Source organism: Pinus tabuliformis, chromosome 7 (assembly GCF_031772625.1).
Source record: "Pinus tabuliformis cultivar Carrire ecotype Pingquan chromosome 7, CPIR1, whole genome shotgun sequence".
In the NCBI taxonomy this organism is placed as follows: Eukaryota; Viridiplantae; Streptophyta; class Pinopsida; order Pinales; family Pinaceae; genus Pinus; species Pinus tabuliformis.
In genome coordinates, this window is record NC_142293.1 from 592,193,796 (window position 1) to 592,218,336 (window position 24,541).

Consider the following 24,541-nt stretch of genomic DNA (forward strand, 5'->3'; position numbering starts at 1 on the left):
GAGTGGGGCAGAGCAGAGCTCAGTAGAGCAGAGCAGTGCAGGGCACTGATGGCAGAGATAGTACAGTCGGACATATTGATCAGCGGATGGAGTTCTCCCTAGTTGAGAGGGAATGTTAAAATTGGCAACTAGGGCCAAACTCCATGTGGCTCATCTTATTAATGGCAGCTAATATTTTTCTTGGATCCCTCTCATCGAGAGGTGTAGGATTGATCTAAAGATCATCCGATTCCGATAAGTATTCATGGAGATATGAATTTATTCGCGTTATGGGACAATTCATCAAGGTCAACCAACAACCAAACAAACCCCACTTGTGCTCAACGTTTTAGTATAAATAGAGGTGGCCTTCAAGTCATTTCTACACACTCACTTGAGATCTCTTCCTCTCTACTTGTCTTTCGGTTTTAGTAGAAGGAGAGATCCTAAGGGATAATGCTGCCCTGATGGAGAAAGGATCTACGCTACCCTAACAGAGATCTACGCTGCCCTAATGGAGATCTACGCTGCCCTAATGGAGATCTATGCTGCCCTAATGAAGTCTACATAACGCAACAAGGAAAGATCTAATTGCTGGTCTAGAAGAGACCCTATCCGTTGTCCTAAAAGGCACCTATACGCAGCCCTAAAGAAAGAGACCTATACGCTGTTCAAAAGAACCTTAGCCGCAGTCATGAAGAGGTTCAATACTGCCCTAGCCGCAGTCCTAAAGAGGGTGGTTTAAGCCGCAGTCCAAGAGAGGAGATCCCTGCTCCTATACGCTGCCCAAACCTGCCCTATACGCTGCCCTAACCTGCTCCTATATGTTGCCCTAGCCTGCCCTAACTCGTTGTCTAAAAGAATGCCCTAACAACAGTCACCAGAGGCTACTTAGCCGCAGCAAGAAGGGAGTTGTTTAGAGGATCATCTATATGCAGCAAGGTAAGACCTAAACGCAGTCATACTACACTGTTTTGGAAGGGTTTAGGACAGCCCTTAGACGCAGCAACAAGGAGACTTAGCCACAGTCTATACATAGCCAAACGCAGCCCAAAGATGATGACTGGATGCCCTTGCCGCAACAAGAAGAGACAGCAAGGTAATGTCACTTCAGGACAGCATGGAGAGCTTAGATCAGAGGCCAAGTTGCTGTTGAAGAGCGGATTAGTATGAGGGTTGTTTGAGGGTGCAAACAGGTCCTGAACAGGGCTGTCTCAAGGATCAAGGAGCTGTGGGTATGGCTGTTGTGACCAAGTCCAAAATCAAGATAGTTTGGACTGAAATCAACATAGTTTGGACTGCAATCAAGATAGTTTGAGAGAGTTGTAGATGACGGCTATACTGTGATAGGCAGCAGGTCTTATCACCTCAGAACAAGAGACAACGTGGATAGGCTTGGAGCAGATCTGTGCACAGTATGTACAGTAGCATAATGATGTGATAGGTGGCAGCATATGGTGCTGTATAGTGCAGCCTTGGGACAGCAATGAAGCTTGATGGAGCAAGCAAACGGAACAGCAGTATGGCAAGTATGGAATGACAATGTCACTAACAGTGGGACAGCAGTATGGTACATGGGACAGCAGTGGCAGCATGAGGTCCAGCGATTGATTGCAGCATGGTGCAGCATGTAGACGAGATGCAGCACTATGATAGCTGAAGGAGTCACCTTGGAGAATCAGTTGAAGCAGCGTGTCTTCAACTGATCTCATATAGAGATGATCTATTCTCTTATCTAGAAAGTCTATGTGTTGACTTTTGTTGTAAATGTACTCTCTCTCTCTCTCTCTCTCTCTGCTGAACTATTGAAGAACATATAAGAAGAATTGATCAAGGGTTTCCCCACATTGGGGTTTGTCCCTGGCTAGCACCACATCTTGTGTCCTCTTGTCTTGGCTTGTCTTCTGCAATCTATATTTATGTTCTATCTGCAGTTTACTTTAATGCTGATGTGATTGCTAATCTGGAAAAGATATTGAGCTAACTGTGAAAATTGAAATAAATTGTTGTAGCATAGAACATACCTGAAATTAACAATTCACAATCTAAATGTATGCCTAGTTCTTGAGATATGATAACAAGAGATTATATGTACCTCTTCAACCTTACCTATCCAAAATTACTTATTCTCCATTTTTTCCTTCAAGTATATATAACTTCCTTGGGTTGCTTCAAAGAAATATGCTCACTGTAAACTCGGACTTCTCATCATGGTAGCTCAAGTCAACTTCTCAATTAGGTCCATAAGAATTCCTTTCAATTTTGTTCATAAGAAATTTGCAACTAGGTCTTTGTATGGTCTCCAAGAGGTTCGCACATCAACCTTTGCGTAAGTGTCATAATCCTTCATATGAGCCAAGGGTACATACCTCCAACATAAACAAGTGATACAGATCTTTGCATGAGCAATAGGTACAAGCCATTAGTACTCATTTAACAAGAACAAGATAATTTGCTTCAGATTAGACCTTCGACCATACTTCTCTTTGTCTCAGAGATGCACACTTCAAATTTCAAGATAATACTAAAGCAAGGTAGATATAATGGTCTAAATGCTTCAGACTACAGCCTATTTTATTTCATCCTCCAATCCTTCCTTCGAGTATGGGTTGCTTTAAAAAGATAATGGGTCAGCTCCTTGTAATGTCTACTATCTTTACAGACTTGGTCACCACTGTACAATGACCTTCAGATGTCAATTATAGATTATTGGTCTGCCACAGGGACTCGGCCCATCTGATTGATATAGGTTGACTTACTATAATATATATTATGTTCTTCTATTATGTATAGTGTAGCCTTCACGGCTTTGTGCCACAAAAAATCTTGGATTACTGGACATACGAGTATGATCTCAGACTTCTGAGGCTTAATTTAAAGAGGTACCATCTCGGACTAGTGTCTCGGACCATTACAAGCTTAACCTTGTAACTTTCAGTGAGTTCAAATTCCTTATAACTCAGATCATAGTGCTTTCACGGAGCTAGTTTCTATCTTGCACAATTCCTTAGACTTTGCATCATAGTGTAGTTACCTTATAATCTTTGCAAGGTTCCACAGATAAGGTGCTTCATGTCCTCATCACAGGTCCGCAAATTTTTCATAGAAGATAGATGCCACAGGTGGCTTGTATGAATTACAGGAGTGTCATGCCACTGTCCAAAGAAACTCAGATCCATCAAAGTCTAATCTTGTCATGGTTTCATGGAGGCTCAGATTACTTTAGAGATGATTTCGTATCATGGAGAGGACTTGATCCTCCAAACAGGGATAATTCAGACCATTGTCACATTCATCCACAAATTCAAATCTCTTGCACAGGTAATGTGTCACAAAATTCAGACCTTCCTAAAAGAAGCGGACCACAAAATGATATGTTACCCTGTTCTGTAAAAGGGTAAATTCTATGAAGATTTATGGGATAGATTGCTTAAAAATAATTAGTTAATATAGATATAAATATTTATTTATTTTCATTAAAGGTATCATAGGATAAATAGGGAGTAATCCTAAATGATTATTAATTAACCCACTAATTAGTTAATAAGTCTATATTTAAATTTTATATATATATCACAAATGCTAAAAACCAAGTAAAGTGTAAAACTATAATAGAACTAAAACTAGGAAATTAAACCTAATAAAATGAAAAGAGGGAAGCTTTATTAGTTTTCAATTTGAAAATGAAAATATTAATAATATTAATTAGATAAAAAGTTTATGAGAATCAAAGGGAAAATCAAAGCACTAGCAAAGGGAATAAAGGGGAAATTAAACAATCCCGAAGACGAGAGAGTAAAAACCAGATAGAAAAATTAAAAAGGCCAAAATGGACCAAACAGGGGTAAGGAGGGGGGGACCTAGGGGGTAAGGGCAGGGATCCAACAGTGGTTAATCTTCTAGCTGTCATCTCTGTTGAGATTGCTCAGCCTTCTTTCAATTTCAATGGCCTCTCTAAATTTTCAGTGATGAAAAGGAGCAATCTTAGCAATAACCTAGGCCTCCTCAATACATATAGGATGCTTACTCTTCTCCACATGTTCAGCGAGGGCTGAAGACCGGGTCCTCCCATGTTTGATGTCGGCGGCATGCTCATGAATCCTCTAATTAACAGAGTGCCCTGTTTCACCCACATAGAGGGTTCCACAGGAGCAAGGGAAACATAAACACCTTTCATGTCCTTGGGGTCAACAAGGTCTTTAACAGATCTTAGGGAACTACGAATGGTGTTAAGGGGTCTAAAGGTTGAGGGAACATTATGCTTCCTAAGGATTCTCGCAAAGGGAACATTATGCTTCCTAAGGATTCTCCAAGTGACCCGCAATCTTGTCAGTGGTCACTTGGAGAATCCTTAGGAAGCATAATGTTCCGTTTGCAAGAATCCTTAGGAAGCATAATGTTCCCTCAACCTTTAGACCACTTAACACCATTCGTAGTTCCCTAAGATCTGTTAAAGACCCTGTTGACCCCAAGGACATGAAAGGTGTTTATGTTTCCCTTGCTCATGTGGAACCCTCTATGTGGGTGAAACGGGGCACTCTGTTAATTAGAGGATTCATGAGCATGCCACCGACATCAAACATGGGAGGACCCAGTCTTCAGCCCTCGCTGAACAGGCGGAGAAGAGTAAGCATCCTATATGTATTGAGGAGGCCTAGGTTATTGCTAAGATTGCTCCTTTTCATCACTGAAAATTTAGAGAGGCCATTGAAATTGAAAGAAGGCTGAGCAATCTCAACAAAGATGACGGCTGGAAGATTAACAACTGTTGGATCCCTGCCCTTACCCCCTAGCCCCCCACCCCCCCCCCCCCACCCGCCTTCCCCCTATTTGGTTCCATTTTGGCCTTTTTTCTATCTGGTTTTTACTCCCTCGTCTTCGGGATTGTTTAATTTCCCCTTTATTCCCTTTGCTAGTGTTTTGATTTTTCCTTTGATTCTCATTAACTTTTTATTTAATTAATATTATTAATATTTTCATTTTCAAATTGAAAATTAATAAAGCTTCCCTCTTTTCATTTTATTAGGTTTAATTTCCTAGTTTTAGTTCTAATATAGTTTTACACTTTACCTAGTTTTTATTATTTGTGATATAGATAAAATTTAAATATAGACCTATTAACTAATTAGTGGGTTAATTAATAAACATTTAGGATTATTCCTATTTATCCCATGATACCTTTAATGAAAATAAATAAATTTAATATTTAAATTAACTAATTATTTATAAACAATTTATCCCATAAATCTTCATAGAATTTACCCTTATTTTATTACTTATGTAGTTACATATATAGTGAAAAGAAATAAATAAATGAACTGAGAATCATATTAACTAATTAACTAACTAGTTATTAGTTTTATAATAGTCCTATAATAATACAAATCTTTGGGTTTTAAAGTATTAAAGAGGATATTAAAATATTTAGGTTTTAAGTTTAAGTTCATTAAAACAATTTAGTTAATTATAAACAGATTTATTTGTTACAAATAAAAATAATAATGAATTGATTTAACAAACTAACTATTTAATTAATTAATTAAATAATTTTTATTCTTGTCCCCTTCTCTTGGTCTTGTCTAATGTAGTTGTTGCCCAGTCCTTTGTAGTCGTTTCCTTGGTCAAAAGTAGTTGTTTTTATAGTCGTTGAATGATTGATCTCTCTATTTAACTTGTTGCCATGATCTGATTCTTCATCTCGTCCTGATGATGAACCACACTTGTTGGTTCGAAACACGTCGACAAATGAATTTCAATGTGATTATTGCCGAAAACCATCTTAATAAACTTGATATGGATCACAGAAGCCTAAATTCAATAAAGCCAAAATATCGCCGAGAAAATATCATAATATTTTCTTGCCTGAAAATATCGTGATATTTCTGAAATTCGCCACTATTTCGGCAAAATATCGCGCTACCACATCAAATATCACGGTCGCAGCGAGAAAAGCAATTTTGGTAGTTTTATAATTTTATTTGCTCATTTTGGTTTCTTAGTGTTGGAGAATGAAGGGGAAGAGATTTGTGGTGGTTTTCAAGGAGCAATTGAGGATCAAACATCCATTATCACCACCAACTAAAAAAAAAATTGTGGATCAAAGATTGAAGATCAGTGAGAAAAGCTTCATTTCTTCCATTAACAGTTATGTTCTTAAAAACCCCTACGTTAATGATTTTTTTCATAGATATAGGGTTATGCTTGCTTGCCTCTTTGCCTATCAACATTTTTCTTCTTTGTTTTTTTTTTTTTTTCCATTTGCTATGATTTTCATGCCCACGAGCCAATGCAAGGGTTTTCTCCATATTTGGAGAGCAAGCTTCATTTTTATTTTTTAACTTTCTTATGCACCCTCTTATTGCCAATTTTCATTCACATTGCAAATAATGTAGTAAAAAAAATGAGGTGGTTATTACTTAATATTTTTTGTGTTGGGGAATTTAATGTCAATTTTTTTTTTTTGGTGCCCTAGGTTTGAATTAGTTTACTACAAATATGCCAAAAGCCTTGGACCCATTTTGGGAGTATGGGGAGCCTGATGGTGGGGCAAATCGGGCATATCTATTATGCAAATTGTGTGGGACCAAGATGGCAGGAGGGGGTTACGCGATTGAAATACCATCTGGCTAGACTCCCTGGACATGATGTAATGCTTTGTACAATTTCTAGTGCAGAGCTTATACAAAAAGCTCTTTAAGAAATTGATGAAAAAGACAAAAAGATAGCTGCTAGGGAGAGGGCATTGATCTGAAATTGATAGCTGCTAGTTTTATTTGTTTTGCTACATATAACTCATGATGATGAGATATTTTTATATATGTGATGTTATTTTGTATTGGTTCTTCATATTTGAGTCCTTGATTGGACAATTATCAGGGATCAACGAGATTTGGAATTGCCTTTGATGTATCATTTTTATTTTACATCCACTACATCATATATATCAGTGCTTTCTTCATATTTATGTGTCAATGTGCTTAGTTCATGTTGTTATTGCTTTATATGTTTAAAAATCTAAAAGAAATGAATATATTATGCCTTTTTATGTTTGTTGATATTTTGCCGATATTTTCGCTGATATTGCAGATAAGATGTTTTCTGGACCCTCGCTGATATTTTGTCGATACCGATATTTTCAACACTGCTTGTGGCTGATATATAATTTTCTCTTATCATTTACTTCATTAGTTATGTCATCAAGCAATTACACATTAACAATGTAGCCATTCAAATAGAGATCATAATGCACAAGAAACAAGAGACACCAGAAATTAGGCCAGAGGCCAGGGCAAAACCCACAAGGGAAAAACCCATCAATCCTTTCCTTATAGAATCCTTGTCATCAAGACAAATCCAAGTCAAACTAACCAGTGATCCAAGTGCCAAGTCAGCCCTCCGAATTCTGCCATGTCTTTACCAACCAATCTATTTATACATCCTTGTCTTTAGAAGCCATGTCTCAAAGATAAAAAGCTTCAGAAACTTCGCATAACTTCAAAAATGCAGTGCCATAAATAGCTCAGATATCATAGGAGTGTAGTGCTACAAAAAGCTTGAATAGGATAGAAGTGCAGTGCCATAAATAGCTCAGATATCATAGGAGTGTAGTGCTACAAAAAGCTTGGATAGGATAGAAGTGCAGTGCCATAAGTAGCTCGCATGTCACAATGAGAAAGGTGTTATAGGAAGCTCGCATCATGACAAGAAAAGGTACCACAAGAACTCACATCATCACACAGAAATATAGCCCCAGAAAATTTGTATGTATGCTTCAGATAATTTCACACTTATACCTCAGGGATCTTGTCCTTCTTGCTTCAAATTATATCATCGAAGGGTGTCTTTGATTGAGACAAATTGGCTCTATTTATAATTGCTTTTTCATGCGAACGAACACAATTGTTGGGCAAGATGACTTGTCTTCTAGAGGGTCGAGTTGGTCTACTTGGACACAGGAAAAAATATATGTTTTAAAATTCAATTTTTTTTCTTTTAAATGTTCAAATCAGACATGAAAAAAATAATTATTGCTTTGACTGAAATAAATTATTTTTGATCTCTTTACAACATCATACATTATGAAGACCGAACCTAGTTACAATTTCAACATTCCGAACCCCTAAGGGAAAAGACATGTCCCTGGTACATCCTTCAATCAATAGGTGGCATGTGAATAATGATGGAACAAAATGGAGATGAAGAGGTCTCAGGGTCAAATGCCATGGGTACAATGATAGCAATAATGACGAAATCCACACATTAGGTATATAGATGTAAGGAGGGAGTAATCTTGGATGCATGAGCTACCCCAACCTTTGTTTTTCCACCCCTCTTTATTTTCCTTTTGCTTTTTCTTGATTTTTCTTTGTATTATTGCTCGAAGCTCTAGGAAATGAGAGCATGTTGTGTATGATGTAAAGCAATTATTACTCCCTTAAAGGTGGAGCAGTTCATCGCTCACCAGGGGTTGGGACATGCATGGGTTCCTTTAATGATGTGATGGGCAACTAGTGGCCCTGGGAACCTAGGTGATGTCCATAATGATAAGGGGTAGAGCTCATACTCAGCTTTTGCCCACGTGCTATATTAAATGTCTCGACCCATCTTTTGCATTTTATGATTTTATTTTCCTTTCATTTCTTGCTTGTGGCCATGATATGCTTTTAAATTTCTTTTAGCTACAGCAACCTCTAGGACAACGTTTCCAAGCTCAACCCAAATATGTGGACAATGGGAGGGGGTGTGCCAGTGCCAATGCCCCGTGGACCAGTGGCCATGTGCATCCAAAGAAGGGAAATTGTGGAATAGGGCTTATAATGTGCGATTTTCCAAGTAGTGTCCCTCCTAAAGCCATAGGCCAATAGGGGATATTCCACGAGACTAGGATTGAAGATTAACCCCCCATTTAAGGTGAGGGAACAAAACCACGGTCAAAGCCCTTTCTTCTTCCAAGCAACCCAATAATTCATAACCAAGATGCCCAAATAAAAAATAAGCACAACCACTCGATTGCGCAAACAAAAACATACATTTTGGGTCAGATTACCTCTTATCTTTTGTAGCATCGGATGTGTTCTAGCCACGAAATTTGGTGGAGAGGCTAGAATACATGAGATCTCCAAAACGCAAAAATCATTTCTGGAAATTCCACCTAGAGATGATTTAATAAAATATTAACCAATTTTTTAATGTTTCCTAAGTACCAACTTAAGAAAATTGGTTAATTAATCAAAATTAATTAAGTCAAGGTGAGAATTCTCTAGAAATTCACACGAATCGATCCGGAAATGATCTGATCCATCGATTAAGATTTAATCTTGGTCGTTTGAGTCCCAACAAGAAGGTATAAGAAGAGATCGATGTGGTGATGGAGAAAACACCAATGCAGATACTCAGTTGCCCAGGCAGTTCGATTTTTTCAGTAGCAAAGACTCAGCATAGGAGATAGAGCCTGAGGGTGAGTAGTAGGTGGCAGAGGAGGTCAGCAGCATTTCCGGAGGAAGTATTCTAGTTCCGAGAGAGGCAATGAAAGGGAGTGCGAAATTCCCAAAGGGTATGCGCAAGCACTACACATGAGTTTACGCAGAAGGCTCTGTGTGTGGCTGGGGAGGCAGTTCTCGGCAAAGAAATTAGTTGTGGGGTGAGGGAAAATTCTCACAATAATTTTTGCCAGTATTTCTCTCAGATTAGATCGCCAGTAGAGCATCTAAATTATTGTACTCAGATTTGTTGTTGAAGAATAATAATAAAACCCTCATCTGCTGCACCGGTTTTCCCAACTCGGGTTTTTCTGGGGGCAATTGTCCAAAAACAATTGTGTTAGATTTTTGTGTGTCCTAGAATTTCTCAGTTTCCAATATTTTATTTTTCGCAATATTTTTATGGTGAAAATTGCAGTAGTGAATTATTCATTGTTTGTCGTAGCAAATAAACTACATAATTAAAGTTATAGTTAGGAGATTTATTTCCATTGCAATAGATGAAATTTTTCACATGGTAGCAGAGCAATTATGATCAGGCAGGAATCTCAGAAGTGATAGGCAGAAATCGACCAGACTCAGAGGGACTTTGGCAGTACGAATTCTAGATATGCGCAGAGACTGCCTTACCAGTTCGAACAGTTGGGTAGATGGTTTGATTTCTTCTTTGCAGGCGGCAAGAAAAATTCATAGTGCCTGGAAGCAGTTCCAGCAAGCAATAGAAACACTGGAAAGAAGTTCCAGTGAAGTAGATCAAACTTTTGTTGAGCAGATTCCTTGCTTGGACGCAAAGGGTTTTGCAGCAGTTTGGAGTTGCAGAATCAGTGTCAGGTGGAAAGAGGAATAGCACACAGTAAATTCTTCAGTATGACCATGGACAAAATTGACATTCAGGAGGCTTCAGATTTGTCTTCCAGGTTGGAGGATGAATTTGCTTGCTTGTCAAGATCAGCTTCATAGGGTGTCTGGTATATAGACAGTGGAGCATCAGCTCATATGACAGGGGTTAGAGAATATTTCTCTAGCTACAAGGAGGAGCAGATGGACTTCCAGATTACGATGGGAAACAAAATGAAGTGTACTCCAGTAGGGAGAGGTACCATCGATTTTCAGAGGGAGTCAGGAGCAAACACGAGCGCTACAGATGTATTGCATGTGTCAGGATTGGGTATGAACCTGATTTCAGTATCCCAGTTATAGGATAAGGGATATGATATCCACTTCGTAGGGAAGAAAGTGTTTGTCAAACACTCAAGCTAGAAGAGGGTAAGACAGATTGGAGTTCGAAGTAATAGATTGTACAGGTTGCAGCTCGACTCTCCAATGGCACTAATAAGCAATGACAGTAGCAGTGGGAAGGAATTGAATGAGTTATGGCATAGGAGAATGGGACATCTACACCATGGAGCACTAAAGATGCTTAGGGAAACAGTAACAAGGATTCCATAACTTGGCACGGAACACAATGATGTATGCAGAGGATGCGTACTTGTTTAGTATGCTAAGGCAACATTCCCAAGAAATGACAATAGAGCAGATGGTGTGTTAGGACTTATACATTCAGATATTTGTGACTCGATGTCCACTAGAGCTCTAAGTGGTGTCGAATACTTCGTCACCTTTATTGATGATCATTCCAGAAAAACCCGAATCTACTTCTTGAAGACCAAAGATGAGGTCTTCAATCGTTTCAAAGAGTTTAAGGCTCTCGTGGAGAATGCGACAGGGAAGAAAATCAAGATGCTTCGCTCAGATAATGGTGGAGAATATATTGATAAAGACTTCACAGATTTTTGCGTGAAGGAAGGCATCAGAAGAGAATGGACAGCTCTGTATAATCCACAACAAAATAGGGTAGCGGAGCAAAAAAACAGAACCATAGTTGGGGTTGCAAAAGCTATGTTATATGACCAAGATTTGCCCAAGTTTCTATGGGAAGAAGCATGTAACACAGCAGTGTATATTCAGAACAGGACTCCTCATAGAGCATTGGGGAAGAAAACGCCAGAAGGAGTCTTCACAGAGAAGAAGACAGAAGTTAGTCACTCCAGGATCTTTGGCAGTGTTGCTTATTGCCACGTGCCAGATGAGAAGCGCACCAAATTGGATCAAACTACAGAGAATATTGTAGTAAGATGGGTAATAAAATTTCATGGAAGATTGAGCTTTCAAGAGATCTCGTGAGATGCCTACAAGTGATCAAAATCAGCCAGTTGAAGCTTCATTGGTCCAGCAACAAGGGAAGCCACAAGGGCAACCAGTAGGACAATCACAGGGATATATTACAGTAACTAGTACTAGCATTTCCTCAGGGGTAGGGAATCCATTGAGATCTCAGGAAATGGAGCAACAGGGAAAGGATGAGGAGGAGTTGGTAGAACCTCCCACTACTAGTAGTCGAGCCAACAGAGAGGTTCGCCAGACATTGAGAGATGCAGAAGAGTTTGGTGGAGCTCCTAAGACGAGCAAAAGAGAGCACAGGCAGTTTGACAGGTATCAAGCATTAGTAGCTCAGGTTGCAGAACCTTCCAACTTTCAAGAAGCCGCACAACATCAAGTGTGGGTAGATGCCATGTTGGAAGAATACAGCTCTATCATGACGAATGATGTTTGGGAGGTGGTGCAAAGGCCTAATGACAGGTCAGTTGTAAGTTCTCGATGGATCTACAAGATCAAGTATTCTGCAGATGGCAGTGTGGAGAAGTACAAGGCTAGGTTTGTGGCAAAAGGGTATGCACAAAAGGGATAGATTATGAGGAGACCTTCGCTCCAGTTGCCAGATACACCTCTATTCGGTCAGTTATATCCCTAGCAGCTCAAATGGGATCGCAAATTCACCAGATAGACGTCAAGAAAACATTCTTGAATAGAGTGATAGAGGAAGACGTGTACATTGAACAACCAAAGGGCTTCGAGACTAATGAGAGGCATACTCATGTGTGCAGGTTGAAGAAAGCTTTATATGGGCTCAAGCAGGCTCCCGGGGCATGGTATGGTCAGATCGACAACTACTTGCAGTAGATGGGATTCATCAAGAGTGACGCAAATCCCAACCTTTACTATTTTATGGTAGAGGATGAGCCACTTATCCTAGTATTGTATGTGGATGATCTCTTCTTGACAGGATCATCAGGGCTCATAGAGGACTGCAAGATGAACCTGGCAGCAAAGTGTGATATGAGGGATTTGAGGTTGATGCACTATTTCCTAGGATTGGAAGTATGGCAGAACGATGGGGAGATCTTCCTTGGGAAGGGAAGATACGCTACAGACATTCTGAAGAGATTCAGAATGCAAGACTGTAGACCCATGTCTACGCCCATGATCACCAACTAGAAGAAGATAGATGCATCAGATGACAAGGATGTTGACCCCACCTTGTATAGACAGCTTATCGGTTCTCTCATGTATCTGGTCAACACTAGGCCAAATATTTGCTTCGCAGTCAATAAACTCAGTTAGTTTATGGTAAAACTGAAGAGGGTACATTGGGCAGCGACGAGGCATATTTTGAGGTATGTGCACGGTAGTCAAGTATGGGTTGAGATATACCTAAGGGGATGATGTTAGACTATGTGGATTCACAGATGCCAATTGGGAAAGCAATTCAGTGGACAAGAAAGTACCTTTGGGTACTACTTCAGCGTTGGATCAAGGATGGTTTCTTGGTGTAGCAGGAAGCAGAAGTCAATAGCACTGAGCTCTGCAGAAGCAAAATATATGGCAGCAAGCACAGCTACATGCAAAGCTATATGGCTTCGGAAGCTACTAGTAAGCTTGTTCAGGCAAAGGATGGAGGCGACCAGTGTCTAATGTGATAACCAAAGTTGCATTAAGCTCCATGAGAATCCAGTGTTTCATGACAGGTCAAAACACATAAATATTCGGTGTCATTTCATCATAGATTGTATACAGCATGGAGCGGTCCAGCTACAGTATGTTTCCACAGAAGAGCAAGTTGCAGATATACTCACCAAAGCTCTAGGGAGAGTTAAGTTTGCCTATTTCAAAGAACAAATGGGTATGGTGGAGAACCCGTTTCAGTAGCAGGGGCAGATTATTTTGGATGATTCTCAGTTGCAGTAGTTGCAATTGCAACAACAATAGATGAGAAGGAGTTGCAGTGCAGATGCAAAGTTGACAACAGTATAGCAGTGTCAGCAACAACACAGATGCAGCATCAGAATTGCGCAATAGTTGGTGGGCAGCGGCAGCCAGACACCAGCAACATAATAGGAGGTGATACAGAGACAGGGTGTTGTGGCAAGATGTGCAACACTAGAAAGAACACAGTCCTTGCTAAGAGGGAGTGTTAGTTTCTGTAGCATCGGATGTGTTCTAGCCACGAAATTTGGTGGAGAGGCTAGAATACATGAGATCTCCAAAACCCAGAAATCGTTTCTGGAAATTCCACCTAGAGATGACTTAATTAGATTATTAATCAATTTTTTAATGTTTCCTAAGTCTAAACTTAAGAAAATTAGTTAATTAATCAAAATTAATTAAGTCAAGGTGAGAATTTTCTAGAAACTCACACAGATCAATCCAAAAATTATTTGAGCCATTGACTAAGATTTAATGTTGGTCGTTGGAGTCCCAACAGGAAGATATAAGACGGGATCGATGTGGTGATGGAGAAAACACCAGTGCAGATACTCAGTTGCCCAAGCAGTTCGATTTTCTCAACAGCAGAGGAGATAGATCCAGAAGGTGAGTAGCAGGTGACAAAGGAGGTCAACAGTGTTTCTGCAGGAAGTATTCCAGTTCCAAGAGAGGCAGTGAGAGGGGGTGTGAAATTCCCAGAAGGTCTGTGCAAGCACTGCACAGGGGTTGACGCAAAAGCATTTGTGTGTGGCTGGGGAGGCAGTTTTGGGCACAGAAATTAGCTGTGGGGTGAGGGAAAATTCTCACAATAATTTCTGCCAATATTTCTCCCAGATTAGATCGCCAGTAGAGCATCTAAATTATTGTACTCAGATTTGTTGTTGAAGAATAATAATCAAACCCTTATCTGTTGCACCAGTTTTACTAGCTTGGCTTTTTCTAGGGACAATTGTCCAAAAACAACTGTGTTAAATTTTTGTGTGCGCTAGAATTTCTCAGTTTCCAGTGTTTTATTTTCCGCGGTCTTTTTATGGTCAAAATTGCAGTAATGAATTATTCATTGTTTGTCGTAACAAATAAACTGCATAATTAAAGTTGCAGTTAGGAGAATAATTTCCAGTTACTGTAATAGATGAAATTTTTCACATTGTCCACCTTGTAACATGTGCTCTTGACAAATGGGCGAGGAAACATACAACTGATGCAGGTGGCGGAGATAACGTGGCACATCAATCGGCTACAAAGTGGCTATCAGGAGCTGCTGGCTGTGGGCTGGAAGAAGATGAATATGTGAGAAGCTCTCCTAGGGATACCTACTTTTGGTGGGCAACAATGACCTCATCACTACCTCACTACACACTCAACATGTGATGCAAGTACATCATTCTTGCATAATATTTATTCCATTCACCTTATGCATATGTCATTAAAGGAGAAAATAGACAGGCAACATAATGGTGACTAATCTCAAATAAATATTCCCTATAGCAATATATTTGTGCACTATTTTATTTTTCTTTTTGTGCAGTAATATTCTGCCCATAATTCAAACTTTTTATCCATCCTTTAAACTTGGTATTTTTTAGTGTTTATACCCAATTTTATACCTACGGCTACACCCCATGTTATTCTACCTGTCCAGCTTCCAATCTTCGATGTGTGACTTGGAGTGGAGGACAATATCTATTCTTTCATCGATAACTATGTTTTTGAATTTCTATAGCAGCCTTGCTTGCAGATTGTTCATAAACATTTTTTTCTAGTGCCTGTGACAACCATTAGAAGTGGAATGAGGTTGAAATGCACTGTGCATATTATCAATTGCACAAATATAATGTAGAGCATATAGATTATCTTCTTCAATGATGGCATGGTGCCTAATCAAGAAAAACAGCACAGAATTTTCTACTCCAACAGTATCTAGCATTGTCTGTAAATCAATAAATCTAAATCAAGGAAGATGTACGTTCATGAGCTCAAATATGAGACCTTATCGTTCGAAAGCTTTTAAAAATACACATCACTCAACTACAGCTAATAATAATATCCTATTGACAACCTGCATAAGATTGATTTCTGAAAGAATGCATGCCTACTTAATCATTGAGGCAAATTGTGCATACCATATTTATCATTAAGCTCAGCAGAAAGGCAGTCTGCAATATAAAGTAGATAGTGTGCATCAGCACGTGCATACTGGACCATGGCCTCTGGTAAAGGACGTAATCGCCAATCTGCACGCTGTTACATAAACAAGAAGAACCATCATAAACCAATAAAGAAAATTTTGGTTAGACTGATTACGGAAAAGGTTTTTTATTAGAAATAAATCTGAAATGAATTTCAGGAAACATTAAGACAAAATGTAACCGGAGTAACATCAGGTAAGAGTCCAACTTCACGTGATCTGCATCCCTTTGAAAACAGAAATGTAGTTTTTCATAACAATGCAGTTCACTTTATTTGCATCTCATTTTTAACTGAAACCAAAAAAATATATTTTGGATATAAAATCCAAATAATGAGAAACTAACAAATAGGTGTGTGCATGCATGTGCATGTGTGTGTGTGTGTATATATCCAGAGAGAGACAGAGAGAGAGGGGAATGAAAGCATCTAAAATAGTAAAGAAATTATGAAAAAAATCTTTGCAATTTATATCTTTTCTCTTTGTTTCTTTATTATTTTATATATGTGGAGGGGAAAAAGGAGGAAGAGCTCTTGGACTATTTTGTGGTAGAGCATGAACTACTGAAACCAGTTTTCACATCAAGGGCCAATCTTCTAGAGCAACAGAAATCTTTCTACAGTTCCAGGATTTGATTATTACAATAAAGTCGTGAAGGAAAAATCTCTTTTGTCCTATGCTCCTCCAACAAGTCCTAGTGCCAATAAAGTTCCAAGTGCCTTGGAGGTCCTTCTTGGAAGCCAACCATGCACACAAACTATAGGTGAAAGTTAAATTTTATTGGTGGATGATCAAGAAGCAATGCCGAAGCAGGAGTTTATGAAGTCACAAATACTAGCAAATGAAGGTTTTAACCCCCAAGTTGCATCCACAATTGGAGGATTAAGATTCAACGTGATTTCAACATGATGATTCGATTACAGGTACACCCAAGGGTTCACAATCATCCAAGCTTGCTACACAGTGAGTTTCCTCAAATTTCTAGCACTCACTATTTTAATAGTTCTCCTATTTTCTAGGGGCCAAAATTTTGCGTCCCAACTATCAGAGTTAGCAACATATTCCCAACCCTTGTGAGCTCAGGATCCCAACAAGCCTCTTTCAAGTGACAAGCGAGTTGTCTCACAAAACCATAGCAATTAGGGTTGCAAGGCTTGCATGAAGAATCAAAGCACATATCCCTATTCTTTGCATGTAGATGTATCCAATAAGACTATTTTTTAGCCAATGTAAGCAATTGTTATTTTTAATAGTGTATTTTTAGCCATGCCATTTATAGGAAGTGTTGCCAAAGTTGTTATCTTGACATTTCGATACTACTATTTCTTAGAAGGTGGAACTACTACTTTTGGCATGTCTTATTTTAGTGGGTCTATTTCTGTTGGTGAAGGGGCGGCATCATGGTTCTAGTGTGCACAGTGGGATTTGTTGTTGGGTTCAACTCTGAATGGAGAATGTGTGGCTACACGTAATATATGCTAGTGTCTAGGGCAATTATTGCACTTAGTGTTTCTCAGGACTAGGGTCTCTTCAACAGAATTCCTTCATTTATCCAATAACGAGATGAACAGTGCTTTCCAACAAATAACAGAATTAATACATGAATGAGTAATTATAGTTCTTAAACCCAGTGTAAATAATACTGGCCAACCATCAATAAGAAATTCCAAGAGCATAATTGTATTCAATAGTCATTCTAACACTCAAGAACATTACCAACATTAAATGATCTTAATTTCTTGAACTCATCTGCAGACTAGACAAACAAGAATGATTAATTATGTTACTATTTTATTGGGGCTGCAACTACTACTTGTTTCCTGTTGCTACCAAATACCACAAGAAGAGACCCCTACATCTTTGTCTCAAAACGAGAACTCCTCAGAAAAGATCCAACTGAGTTTGACTAACAAGCAATTATCCAAATGACTCGAATTGAATTATGCTAATCCGTAATTTGTAATTCCTTGTAGGTTCTAATTAGAAGAGATATTAGAGTAGCTTTAGGATGAAACCCTAATTCTATCACAGGAAGCTGACCAGGAGCCACAGAACTTCGAAGCTAGGATCCAAGTTGTCTGAGAAAGACAGCGACCTGGTTTGAATGAACTTAAGCTTCCGGATCTATCTTACGTTGACTTCCAATTCTCCCATAAACTCCTCCTGTATTAACCTCAGGACTGCTGTAATGTATCAAAAAAATACTGATCTATCCAAGGCTTTAATCTCTCCCTTAACTAACCTCAGGAAGAGTTTGTTCTTACTTGAAATTTACCATTCTCTAAGCCTAAGAAACCCTCGTCTATGCTCAACAAACTCTCATTGGCCTGTCACAAGATTGTCTTGGTCTCAAGATGTTGTCTACATCATAAACTCATTACCTTTGCCTTGGGATAATTTGACCTTCTCCTCAGTACATCTTCACATGCCTCAGTCTCAGATAGTCTCGATCTTCCTCTAGGAAATTCATTCCTGTTTGCCTCAGATAGACTTGAAAATCTTCAAAGCTTAGGTCAACTTTCCTCAGAATTCCAACAAAGTCTTCACTGCTTCTTTAGAAAGTTAAATCCCTGTTGCCAGAACAAAGAAAAGTGACTAGGTAGTTTTGAATCACCTCCACCAAAACTAGTCCAAGGAGAAATGGGGTCTTAAAACCTTCAAAGCCTCAAGCTCAAAGAAAAAAAAGGCAAATAATCCTATCCAATCCAATCATGCGCAAATGAATCTAACCCTCTTGTATTTATAGATTTCCTTGGATCTTGAGGGGATTTTTCTCCTTAATTAATTGAGTGGGGTTCATAATAAACCCCAACTTTGGGATTTTTTTACCCAGTTGCCCCAAAACACGCCCTCTGCTACCGAAACATTAGGTATTTTGGGGTTTTCCCTTTTATCAAGGAATACATCCTAGGGGGATTGATAGGCTACTTCATCCTATTGAAGAATCTAGAGCAATTAGGTGCAGGGTGATTCTTTGGGACTAGATAACAATTTGTGAAGTCTTTTTACTTTTCTTGTCTTTGTTAGCTTATTCTTCATCTCTTATTTATACGTGTGTGTACTTCATCAAACTGCTATCAAAACATAAAACAAGAACACAAGATATTGGCTCTCTGCCAGGGCCAAAACCTCTCTTTTCTTGAGAGTAAAACCTTTTGTTAAGTTTTCTCTTATTGAAGCTTCTTTCTTGATCAATGCCAAACCCTAAACCCTTGACTAGAAGATCCTCCAAGCACAAGTCAAGTCCTTCCTTTTCTATGCACTTTGTCCACCTCCTTCCGGCTCTTCATTCCCCAGCACTTCGCCCTTCTTTCCACTGTTAGTAGACCTTCAAGAAGAGGTACTTATCTTTTGTACTTAGTGATATCCTTCACCTAAGGATACTCCTTCTCTTGATCATCTGAGTCCCTTCTTGATGTATAATGGTAGGCTTAGTGTAACAGCACTGCGGCCCTCATTCTCGCACGTGTGAGAGGTACCCTAGAGAATAGGGTCCTTTTCCCTTTGCTAGAGAGATAGGCTTCTTCGCTTGTCTTGGGAGGGCCTTGTAGGCCTAGCTTCAAACCCAAACAACACTAATTCATGGATTGTTTGTCCCTGTTGTGATACTTGCAGACTTAACCACCTTTTCTTCGTACGTGTGACTGTTTCTAGCCCTAGAAACAGTCCTCTTCACTTTGGTTTTTCTCCTCCTTCCTTCGCTGCACTAGGAGGCCTCTTCTTCGTCTTTTGTTACCCTTTCTCTTGCCTTCTTTCTTCGCAAATTTCAGAGCTCCTTGATTGACATTGTAATGGAGTAGACAACCTCTATATATAGAGGATTGTCCCTCCTTTTAGGCCGACTTGTAGATTGTTTGCAGGCCGACTTGTTATGCTTACTTCGGATGGCTTCTTTGGTGGTGTCACATGCTTGAAGGAGATTCTTTGATGGTGCCTTTGCTTAGGAGGAGACTTGACTTTGCTTGGAGGCGTATTCTTTGACTTCTATACAAACATATACATGGTGCAACATGCCCTTAACGTCTTCAACATTTTCTTTTGACTATTTGACTCACATATAGCAGACCTATTTCAATGAGCAAGAAACTCATTGACATATATTATAAAAATAATATTTCTTCTCTTGAATAAATACAAATATCAAAAGTACATTTATGAAGACTAAACCTAGTTACATTTCCTTCAACACTCCCTCTTAACTAGGGAGGTATTCATACAACATTACAAGGTGCTTGCCTATGTTTCAATTTCTGAAGAATTCACATAAGAGAAACCGGATTTGCAACCCATCCGTTATAGTATCATATCAATTAGCATTGTCATAGTGCAAGGCCTTGACTAACAGCTCCATCTCTTCATGAGACCATGAGCTACAATGCTGGCGAGACCAATGATTTATAGACACCTCCATCATTGTCTCTCAAAGTACATACCCACCCGGGTGTTCACTGAGTATGACCTTCAAGGACTATTCTTATCTTGGGTTCCCAGCCCTCAAAGAATAGCATTCCTCTCGCCTACTCTTGTCTTAGATGCCCTACACATCCTCAAAGAGTATCAGATGCTAGATGATTACCTAATCCTCCCATTCTTTCTTCCAAGTGAAGACAAGAATGTTGTGTCTATCATTTCCTCTCAATTGAGAAAGACATGCCCAAGTATCCTCTAACAAGGTACTTGTCCAAGTTCCTTTGTAATTGGAAACTCCCTCTTAGCTAGGGACTTGTTCATTCATCAGCAACTTCTTTTTCATGGGTCCTTCAGCTGCTCGATCTTTTTCTTTCCTTCAATGTGATGAAGTCTTTCTTCGAACTTCCTCTTGGTTGGGCACCATCCATCAATCACTTTCCTTCCTGGCTTGACATGTCATTGCTTCCTTCGTGGAAAGTGGTTTTATTGTCATATATCAGGTTCTCTTGTCATCTAGCTATTCCTTTGTCATCTTGTCCATGCTTCGGAATACTCTTCTCATGAATGATTCGTTGAGCTTGCTTGTTCCCAAGCTTTGATCTAGTAGCCCTTCATGACTTCATCCTCGTATTCCTTCAACATTGCTTTTCTTTCGTTGGATGGCTTCCTCATCACAACATCTTTTGTACAGTAGAATCAATTATTTGCACCTTTCATATCTCCAAGGCCTTCATAGGTGTCAAGGGTCCTTCCTTCCTTTGTCAGAGTTGTCCTTCCTTCTTTCGGGAGATATCTTAAAAGTATCTTGTCAGATAGTGATTGTTGGTGATCATGGTGTTCTTCACATGCTTGATCTCTTTCTTCATTTGTTTCTTCTTAGATAGATTGGTCAACCACCTTATGCTCCTTGCGAGACAACTTCTTCATTACTTGCTTCCTGGGCTAGTCAGCGTTTCTTCTTGCTTCTTAGTCAGCAATCTCATACTCCTTATGTGAGCATATTCTTTTGTTGACCTTCATAGCATTGTAGTACATGCCTTCGAGCATGTCATTGGTGAAAGAGATTCTTTCCCACTTGATCATGTTATGGAACTATTCCCATGACTCAATATTATCCAAATGATAACATCACTAAACTTTGATGTATACATACCTCATCTTGGTTCTCCTTTGATCATCTTGACTTTATTTGATTGTCCTTGGTGTGGTTCTTCTTGCTTCATCTTAGCTTGCCTGCATATCATCCTTTTCTTCAATCCCATGAATCGAATTCCCAATGAGACATCTTCTTTTGTTTATGAATCTTCTTTTGAAGATTCCATCATAGGATCTTAAAGACCCTTACCCTGCAAATGTTTCTTTTCTTTTGATGATGGAGGTCTTCTAAGATTCTTAATCATGATCAATTTTCTTTTATTGTGGATGAGGTCCTATACTAGGTATGCTCCTTCTACATGAATATATTGAGCTATATCTATCATGCTCCTATATTCTAGAAGATATTTCTAACCATGCATTTTGTTTGATAATAAATGCTCCTTCTACATGAGTATCTAGAACTCTATGTACTTCATGCTGTTACATTCTCGAAGATGTTTCTAGCCATGCAATTTCATTCTATTCCTACATGCTCCTATACTACTCAAAACTTTGAAAGAAGACTTTAAGTAAAGAAGTAGACTTATCATAGAAGAGATCCAGAGGATCTTCCTTCTTTTGCTTTCTGTCTTCTTCTTTTATTTCTTGAGTCATATGACCCTCTTCCCTTTTTCTCTTGTTGTTGTTGTCCTTCTTAAGTTTAGGACAATTCCTTTTGTAGTGTCCATATTCTTGGCATCCAAAACATTGGATTTTGGACATATCTTTGTTGTTTGTTCTTCGTGGACCAAATTTGCCAAATTTTCCCTTTCTCTTGGCCATGGTAGCAAATGCTTGCTCCTTTGATCCCACATCTTCCTTGGCTTTGAGTCTGGTTTCCTCTGTTTTGCATAGAGACCACATTTCACTTAGTGTGGTAGCTTCCTTCTTGGCATATATGCTAGATGTGAAGTTGCCCCAATCCTCAGGTAGAGCATTGAGTACTACAGTTGTCATTTCTTTGTCGGACATGACTTCCCCTAGCTCTTGAAGTTGATCTCTCATCTCAGAGATCTTCATGAAGTAGGGAGCTATTCCTTCCTTTGATATCTTCATCTTGTACAATTCATTTCTTAGAGATATCACTTCTCCAGTTGTGGTTACCGAGAATAGCTCTACTAGTTTATCATAGATTTCTTTTGATGTTTCAAATTTGGAGACATAAGGAATGAGAGTCCTTGATAGATTATATTAGAATCCTTTGAGCTCTTGTCTCATCCTTATTGTACTTGGCTAAGGCTTCGGTTTGTTCCTTAGCAGGGATAGCGATATTCCCTTTCACATGTTCTAGAAGTTCATTCTGAAGTAAATCAGTTCTCTTCTTCCATGCAAGAAATTTATTGGTACCTACCAATTTGTTGCTTTCCTTGCAAAAAGACATTGATGTATATTCAGAAGAGGACATATACTTACTTGATAGATTTTAAAATGTAGTTGACCTCTTTTCTCCTTGAAGTCTTGATGGCTTGCTTTCCTTGAATTTTGATGTTCCTCAAGATGTCTTCTCCAAGTGAGCTTGCTTGATGATGAGACTTGCTTGATGAATTGAGGCTTGATGTAGGTCCCTCTTTGATCTTCTCTTCTTTGTAGTTGCCTTTATATAAGGCTCTTCTTCTAGCTTTGTAGTCTCCCCTAATGAATGATAGATGATAGACCTTCTTGCCCTTGATGTGATAGAGACTTCTTGGCTTGATGCTTCAACTTTTGTAGATGTCCTTCCTTGATGAGTGTTCTTCAGATGCCCTTTCCTTGATGTGTCACCTTCGCTCTAATTCCATGTTGAAGAATCTAGGGCAATTAGGTGTAGGGTGATTTTTCAGGACTAGATAACAATTTGTGAAGTCTTTTTACTTTTCTTGTCTTTGTTAGCTTATTCTTCTTCTCTTATTAATGCATGTGTGTGTACTTCATCAAACTGATATCAAAACATAAAACAAGAACACAAGATATTGGCTCTCTGCCAAGGCCAAAACCTCTCTTCTCTTGAGTGGAAAACTCTTCGATAAGTTTTCTTTTATTGAAGCTTCTTTCTTGATCAATGCCAAACCCTAGACCCTTGACCAAAAGATCCTCCAAGCACAACTCAAGTCCTTCCTTTTCTCTCCACTATGTTTCCACAGCACTTTGTCCACCTCTTTCCGACACTTCGTCCTCTTTCCACTGTTAGTAGACCTTCAAGAAGAGGTACTTATCTTTTGTACTTAGTGATATCCTTCACCTAAGGATACTCCTTCCTTCTCTTGATCATCTGAGTCCCTTCTTGATGTATAGTGGTAGGCTTAGTGTGACAGCACTGCAACCCTAATTCTCGCACGTGTGAGAGGTACCCTAGAGAATTAGGGTCCTTTTTCCTTTGCTAGAAAGATAGGATTCTTCGCTTGTCTTGGGAGGCCTTGTAGGCCTAGTTTCAAACCCAAACAACACTAATTCATGGACTATTTGTCCTTGTTGTCATACCCACAGACTTAACCACCTTTTCTTCGCACGTGTCACTGTTTCTAGCCCTAGAAATAGTCCTCTTCACTTCGGTTTTTCTCCTCCTTCCTTCGCTGCACTAGGAGGCCTCTTCTTCGTCTTTTGTTACACTTTCTCTTGCTTTCTTTCTTCACAGATTTCAGAGCTCCTTGATTAACGTTGTAATGGAGTGGACAACCTCTACATATAGAGGATTGTCCCTCCTTTTAGGCCGACTAGAAGGTCGACTTGTTATGCTTACTTCAGATGGCTTCTTTGGTGGTGTCACATGCTTGAAAGAGACTCTTTGACGGTGCATTTGCTTAGGAGGAGACTTGACTTTGCTTGGAGGAGTATTCTTTGACTTCTATACAAACATATACATGGTGCAACATGCCCTTAAGGTCTTCAACATTTTCTTTTGACTATTTGACTCACCTATAGCACTTTAACTTGTGCTAGACCTATTTCAATGAGCAAGAAACTCAGTGACATATATTATAAAAGTAATATTTCTTTTCTTGAATAAATACAAATATCAAAAGTACATTTATGAAGACCAAAGCTAGTTACATTTCCTTCAACACATCCCTTAGGCCAATCAATCCCTTGGGGACATTACACTACGTTCCAGGATGATCATCAGCTAGTAGAAATTGCCTTGCATTTGGACACATGGCAACTAAATATAGATATACTAGAGCATTCATGATGGTTGAGTGCAAATAGCTCTCAAAAGCTATCTTTCCTCTATTTGAAAGTCTAACTACACTGGTTTGGCATGTGCATG

General features: G+C 39.0%; 1 protein-coding gene across 1 annotated transcript in view; it reads right to left on the bottom strand.

Moving 5' to 3' along the window:
• The window catches only part of LOC149248820 (protein RRP6-like 3), a 301,074-nt gene that overhangs the window by 170,989 nt on the left and 105,544 nt on the right, over positions 1-24,541 (bottom strand). Inside the window, exon 5 of the mRNA XM_089458557.1 lies at positions 15,686-15,803. Coding sequence (XP_089314683.1) covers positions 15,686-15,803 — 118 coding nt within the window. The remainder of the gene's footprint in view (positions 1-15,685; positions 15,804-24,541) is intronic.